Source organism: Coffea eugenioides, unplaced genomic scaffold, assembly GCF_003713205.1.
Source record: "Coffea eugenioides isolate CCC68of unplaced genomic scaffold, Ceug_1.0 ScVebR1_1886;HRSCAF=2819, whole genome shotgun sequence".
Lineage (NCBI taxonomy): Eukaryota > Viridiplantae > Streptophyta > Magnoliopsida > Gentianales > Rubiaceae > Coffea > Coffea eugenioides.
In genome coordinates this window covers 1,038-8,447 of record NW_020862322.1, presented here as the reverse complement: position 1 = coordinate 8,447, position 7,410 = coordinate 1,038, and the positions used below count along the sequence as shown (strand labels likewise).

Below are 7,410 nucleotides of genomic sequence, written 5' to 3'. Positions count from 1 at the left end.
TGGACCCCAATTCACATTATGGCAACTCCACTTTTAACCTGTCTCATGATGTTTACTCATTAAAATATCCCAAATAAGAAATGTGAAATGGAAGAAAGAGACGATTCTTTGAATTAATTACACGAAGACCAATAGTAAATGGAAAATTGGACTTAGGGGACCACTTACTCTTAGTTGGAAAGCAGTTTTGGAGCTTTGCTTCTTGCCTTTTTCAGCCGGCCATTTCTGTACAACTCTGAAGTATATCTAACAAGTTTATTTCAAACTTAGAACTAGATAACATTTTAATCCTTAATTGGAAGCAACAGACATCAATGAAAAGCTTATACAGATTCTGTTGCTTCTGTTTTCTGTTGTCTACCCTTATGGTATCTGATTCCACAGATACCATAACCACAAATCAGCCACTTGCAGATGGCAAAACAATCATCTCATCAGGTGGAACTTTTGAACTGGGATTTTACAGACCAGATGTTAATTCCAACAGAACATACTTGGGATTATGGTACAAGAAAGTTTCCAAGGCAACTGTGGTATGGACTGCTAATAGAGACGTTCCAATCAACGACACAAAAGGCCTTCTGAAGGTGACTGATCAAGCTAACCTCACACTATTCAGTGGGGAAGGTACAGCCATATGGTCATCCAACGCCACAGGGTCGGCGAAGAATCCTGTAGCTCAGCTTCTTGATTCAGGAAATCTTGTTGTTAAAGATGCGGCTGATAATAATCCAGAGAATTACCTGTGGCAGAGTTTTGAGCATCCCACTGACACCCTTTTACCAGGAATGAAGTTAGGAGAAAATTTGGTGAAACGCACTGAAGTTTACATGCAGTCTTTAAAGAGCAGCGTTGATCCTTCGAGAGGTAATTTCATATTTAGAGTGGATCCTGATGGCTTCCCACAACAATTCTTGATGAATGGCTCAACTCCACGGTTTCGTACTGGACCATGGAATGGTCTGAGGTTTAGCTGGGGTTCGCCAGGCCTTCAACCAAATCCGTTGTATACTTATGAGTTCGTAAATAATCCTCAGGAAATATACTACAGATATGATCTTATTAACACCTCTGTCTACTCTAGGCTTATCATTAGTACTGATGGGATTATTCAAAGGTTCACTTGGAACTACAAGACTCAGGATTGGGGCGTTTACCTTAATGCACCGGCTGATACTTGTGATACTTACGGGCTTTGTAACAACTACAGCATCTGCAGCACTGCTAATTCTCCAATCTGCAGCTGTTTGGATAAGTTTGTGCCAAAATCCCTCAGTGAATGGCAAGCAACAGACTGGTCTAATGGCTGTCATCGCAGAGTTCCTTTAGATTGTCAAAAAGGAGATGGATTTATAAAGTATTCAGGCATTAAGTTGCCAGATACGCGATGGTCATGGTATAATCGGAGTATGACTCTCAAGGAATGCGAGGCAATTTGCTTGAAAAACTGTTCCTGCACAGCTTATGCGAATACGGACATAACAGGCAAAGGCAGCGGCTGCGTGCTTTGGTTTGGTGATTTGATCGATATGACCAGGGTCAATGGTGGTCAAGACATCTACATAAGGATGGCCGCCTCTGAGATACGTATGAAGCTATCACTTATATTATGATAAAATTGCAGCATTAGACTTCATGCTTTTACTTACTTGCAGGAAGTTGGAGAATGAATCTCCAAGTTTTTATCATGTTCACTAGCTATTAACATCATTTTTAACATTCTCGTTGCTCCTACAAAAATTGCTAGATAAGATGCAAATGCTGTTTCGTTAGATCAAGAGCTTTAGGCCTGAACACACACTCCACTTCTGCTCCAATTCTAGCCTCATAGGCTTGGTCATAAGTCATATAAAATGTTTTTGAATAAGATGAGGAATTGCAGAAGCAGGCTTCATGCTTCATGCTTTTACATGCAGTAATTTGAAGAACCAATTGCCAACTTTTTATCAATCTGCACTAGTTTTAATCAAGAACATTTTTTAAATTGTCTTTGCCCATACAAACATTGCTAAATGAGATGCAAATGCTGCATAAGCTCGTGACATCAAGAACATTAGGCCTGAGCACATACTCCGCTTCTTCCTGTAGTTCTAGGCTTTGGTATTATTTATGTGAGAAGTTCTAAGTAGATATAAGTATCTTCAAATGAGCAACATCCTTAGATCTTCGGATATGCATCACTTGAACATCTAATTAGTGGTGGATTAAATAATAGAATTGATGCTGTTAACCTTAGCTGTAGGGAATGAAACTTCTTTTTTGTTTCTAACATCTGACTATGTTTGAATAACAAGATGAATAAAACCGCATTGATATAATCATGTTTTCTTGCCAAATAGCCTCTGGAGCAAATAAAGCAAAAATACTCGGAATCACCTTGCCTTTAGTAGGAGCTTTTCTACTGCTGGTCCTTTGCCTTATCTTGTGCGCTCGAAAGAAAAAGAGAAGGCAGAGGAAACTTGCTGAACAGCTACCTAGCGAATGTAAGCAGATATTCCTCTCAAAGTTTGTCCTCTATCTGTAACCAGATATACACTTTTCCTTAAATTCTTACTTCTTTTTATCTTCCCATATTTCATTTGGTAGGGAAAATGGAAAGCAGACCAGAGCAGCGCCTTAATACAGAAAGTAACAAAGAAGACCTTGACCTGCCATTGTTTGATTTGAAAACCATTGAGCAGGCTACTAATAACTTCTCAATAGATAATAAGCTTGGAGAGGGTGGATTTGGTCCTGTTTACAAGGTAAATATTACTTGCTTTCTGCTTCTTTTGGTAGACCATTGCTACTTGCATGGTAAACTCCTTACTGATACTTTTAAAATCCAAAAGAACTAGACCTAGTTTTGACTTTGATATTCTAGTGAATGTGCTTTTCTTCATGAAAATCAACAATAAGCAATTAAATACATCTTTCTTTTGGCACTTAGGATAAGAAATTAGTCTAGGATAAGCCAAACAATCAGAATTAGCAGAGGATTATTTGTAATTTAGGTCTGTCAAGGCTTTAGCTAGTGGAAACAGATACAATTATGGGAGGTATTTTATCTTATTGATACTCTTGAAATAAAATGTTCACCACCACTAAATGATTAATGGGATTATGACATTTTATCACCTGTCTGATTCAGAAGAACAGAAAAGAAAAGGAAAGAAAGAAAAAACATTGGATTTGTGGAAACACACACAAGAGAAACAGGATATCCCCAGCTTGAAATTGATCAATAACAAACAACCATTTTTCAGGGTACACTTGAGGAGGGCCAAGAAATTGCAGTAAAGCGGCTTTCTGAATACTCTATACAAGGACTTGATGAGTTCAAAAATGAGGTTAAATGCATTGCAGAACTTCAGCACAGAAATCTTGTGAAGCTTCTAGGGTGCTGTATCGAAGGAGAAGAGAAAATGTTGATCTATGAATTCATGCCTAATAAGAGCTTGGACTTCTTCCTTTTCGGTTGGTTTTAACAAAATCTTACATGAATTAATGAGACATTTATGTCTATAGCCTGCATTTCCTTTTTTTTGCTTTCTGGTACAAACATCTTAAATTGAATAGGATTTTCATTTTACTTGTGCTTTCACTAAAAATTTAATCAGCACAGTGTTGGTAAAAATGCTATATGTGTTTGCAGTCAAATGATATGCTCAAGTGACAAAGCTGAAAAAGCTTCAAAAAGCATGGTCATTGACCTGCTCATGTCAAATGAACTTTCCTCTTTTTCAAAATTAATCTACTTACATTCGGGCATAGATACTAAGTTGGGTTTGTGCAGATAATGATCGGAGCAGATTGCTTGATTGGCCAAAACGCTACCAGATTATCATTGGGATTGCCCGCGGACTTCTTTATCTTCATCAGGACTCGCGGTTGACAATCATCCATAGAGATCTTAAGGCTGGAAATATTTTGTTAGATAGTGCAATGAAACCAAAAATATCTGACTTTGGAATGGCCAGAATTTTTGGAGGAACTGAGACTGAAGCAAGCACAAAAAGAGTTGTTGGAACATAGTAAGGATCCCTTGACCTTTGAATATTTTCTCCATAGGATACTGAATTAATTCTTGCTCTTTTTATTCTATCTTAGTGGCTACATGTCTCCGGAGTATGCAGTCGATGGAGTTTTCTCGACAAAATCAGATGTTTTCAGCTTTGGTGTTTTGGTGCTGGAGATTGTAACTGGGAAGAAGAACAGAGGATTTTCTCATCCTGATCACCATCATAATCTTCTTGGGCACGTAGGTTTCCTATCATTCCATTTCATGCAGCATTCATTACATTATTTTTTTCTCATGAGCAGCACAGCACTAATTACCACAATTTCCTCCTGAATAAATTCTCAGGCGTGGTTACTCTTCAAAGATGGCAGATTTCAGGAGTTGATCGATGACCATTTCAGTCAATCTTATTGTCTGTCTGAAGTTATTAGATCAATTCATGTAGGACTGCTATGTGTACAGCAATATCCGGACGACAGGCCAAGCATGCCATCTGTGGTTTTGATGTTGGTTGGTGATGGAGAATTACCTTTCCCTAAGGAGCCTGGCTATTTCACTGAAAGAAATTTCTTTTTTGAAACTGATAAGATTTTCTCAAGCGGGAACGTGGATAGTTCTGGCAATCAACTCAGCATCACAGTGTTAGAAGCTCGATAGTTGAGTAATCCATATTGATCTTCTTCTTTGTACATGTTCACTTGATCTCATGTTCTTATCAGAAGAATTTTTTAGTGCAACATGTTTTTTTTTTGGATTACAAACTTGTTTTTCAGTTACCTTTTTATATTTTTGCAACCACATTTTTGTCGCATATATCACATTAGAAAAAATGCTTCAAGATTATTCCGACAAAAGTTTTCAAATAAATTTTCAACCCATACAGACGAACAGCCACCAAATAATCTCCAATCCCATGAATAAAGTCTTGAAACAGAACCCTCAAACAAAAGTATACAGTTTCAGCATAAAATGAGAACTCGTTAGAATCACATCTTAGAGTCAAAAAATTACAACCAACAGCCACCCAATAATTGGATTACAACCTATTCTTGATAGTGCCATGTATACAAAATTTTTAAATACCTGTTATGCTTGCTACTTATGTGATCTAATTAGTGTGTTTTATCATCTTTCTTGTATCTTTTGATCTGAATGGTGCAAAATGGATATTTATCATTTGACAAATGCAAAATAAGACAATAATAAATTATTGCTCTCCTTCACACACACAGACGTGTATACGTATGTACATGGATACATACATATATACTATCTCGTTTGTTAATATTTCTGCGAATGAAGTCAAATATTATGTATATTTTATTATGTATTGTTACACTAATATGGATATTTTCTTACTCTTTTTTCTTTTACTAGTTGGTAAATATCATTTGAAACCCTAGAAGCTATTATAGTTTTCTGACCAACACGGACCATTAAATACCAATTTTTCATAATTCAGTAATTAAAAGCCCAAAACTTGAATACACATACAAAATTGTGGTCCATCTTAAGTGCCAAAATTCGACATGTGCACAATATTCGACAAATGAATCAAAACTTTAAGGTATGGAGATACCAAAAAATTAGAAGCTAAAATGCTGTTGCATTTGACAAATGAATCAGTTTTAGGCATTGCACTCCAATTGGAAAATGCAGCAAGATAGATAATTGAGAAAAAAAATCAAAAGAAATTTAAAATTAAAAAAGACAAAGCGAAAATCAACATCCAAATGTTTTAAATTCCATACCCCTAGAAAATTTTTCAATTTCATACCCCTAGGGCAAAAGAAAATTGAGGTACTTCAATATATGTATGTGGAAACAAACAACAGGTTGAATCCAAATTGTCAGTTATGGATCTTAGCTAAGTACTGATAAATAATCAAAATAAACATTGATAACTTCTTAACTTTCAACCTTGAGAACATGGATTAACAATAGTATATCATGCTTTGAAAGCATGTGTCAATTTTGAAAGGGTACTGCTTTCCCTCAGTACAGTCAGAATCTCCTTTCCAATTTCCATACATGAATGGTTTCCTCTTCTCCTTCATGTTTTCTGTTAACAGTATTTTCCTGTCTCAACATGCATGATTCGCTTTTATGCAGGATTAGTGAACTCTAGATATAATTTTGCCAACTTTTAATGGCTGAGGTAGCAATTGCTATCCCAGTGATCTGGAATAAAACAACATGTGAAGCTGGTGAGTTTAGAAGGAACTCAACTGGAAAGATAGCTGATGAGACTAATGAAGTAAAAGTGTTGCCTAATTATCTTAGAGCCTCACTAGGCTCTTGCCATGACTACTGCAAGTATGGTTTTAAACCTGAATTTTAGACAGTAGAATGGACTCCAATGGTGAAGATATCAAAGACATCGCCAGGATGTGAAACTTCACAGAGAAAGATAGGCCTAGAACCGGCTAAAGGTGAAAATTTGGAGAAACAGAAAAGTTCATTCAAAGTTTCAAGGCCAGCATCAAATTTGGGGAACTCAATTCAATCATCAAGAACAAAAAGGACAGTGACTCCAAATAATCCTGAGGAACGGAAGCAGAAACCTTTGAGAACAAAGGAGTCTTCAATTGAAACAGCCCACCAATTAAGAAGAAACAGTGAAGTCAACATATCAAAGGGAACATCCAACAGGGGACTGACTGGAGGAAATGATTCAACCAATGGCATTGGAACTTCCAAAGGAAGCAAGAAAACATATATGTTGCCAACGACTTGTTCCCGGTCTCACAAAATTGATCGAGAAAGGATACCAAAGCCAAAGGAGGTATCTGGTACCAAAAGAAACGAGAATACAGCTACATTATCTGCATCTCAATCCAGAGCTCGTAAGCCCAATGCACAGAGCATATCAAAGGAGATATCCCATCTTAGCAGTAAGGTGGTCCTAGAAAAGAGACCTCAATTTCAAGTGAATATCATTTTCTTTTTGAATATCATTTTCCGTGCACCAATTGACAACAAAAAGAGATGCTGGTTTTGATTGTCGTCTAATTGGCACGCATTAACATCCGTTAAGAGATGCCTAAGCACGAGTTTTTTTTTTTTTTTTTAGTAACATTAAATCGAGAAATTATTTAAATGTAAGTGAACTATTGATGTTAATGTGTGTTTAAAAAGATAACTAGATGCGATTAAAGTGTATTAATGAATCTTGGATATGTATTCGTTATAAAAAAGGGTTAAATGCACTGAAACCCCTGAATTGTATACGAAGTTCTAATTTACCTGCCTAAACTTTTTAATAGACAATGTATCCTTCTCAATAAGAATAATTTTCTAATCTTTTCATTTTTTTTTTTTTTTTGCCTTTGCTCCCTTTTCTTTTACCCTTTATTTTCTTCCTTTTTCCCCTTCACTCAGTAGCCAATTCTTTCCTCCAATACTAAAAT

General features: G+C 36.3%; 1 protein-coding gene across 1 annotated transcript; it reads left to right on the top strand.

Moving 5' to 3' along the window:
* Positions 1-287: 287 nt before the first annotated feature.
* On the top strand, positions 288-4,737 carry LOC113755981 (G-type lectin S-receptor-like serine/threonine-protein kinase At4g27290). The gene is made up of 7 exons (XM_027299812.1): positions 288-1,587; positions 2,340-2,483; positions 2,587-2,744; positions 3,246-3,456; positions 3,776-4,013; positions 4,090-4,240; positions 4,346-4,737. The coding sequence occupies exons 1-7, from the start codon at positions 315-317 to the stop codon at positions 4,655-4,657; spliced, it is 2,487 nt and encodes an 828-aa protein (XP_027155613.1). The 5' UTR covers positions 288-314; the 3' UTR covers positions 4,658-4,737.
* Positions 4,738-7,410: the final 2,673 nt, after the last annotated feature.

Excerpts from the sequence above, each read along its gene's own strand:
- LOC113755981 (XM_027299812.1), top strand. The coding sequence starts at position 315 with ATGAAAAGCTTATACAGATTCTGTTGCTTCTGTTTTCTGTTGTCTACC. Across the intron at positions 2,484-2,586 it reads TGAACAGCTACCTAGCGAAT|GGAAAATGGAAAGCAGACCA; the intron begins GTAAGCAGATAT and ends TTCATTTGGTAG. Across the intron at positions 4,241-4,345 it reads ATCATAATCTTCTTGGGCAC|GCGTGGTTACTCTTCAAAGA; the intron begins GTAGGTTTCCTA and ends ATAAATTCTCAG.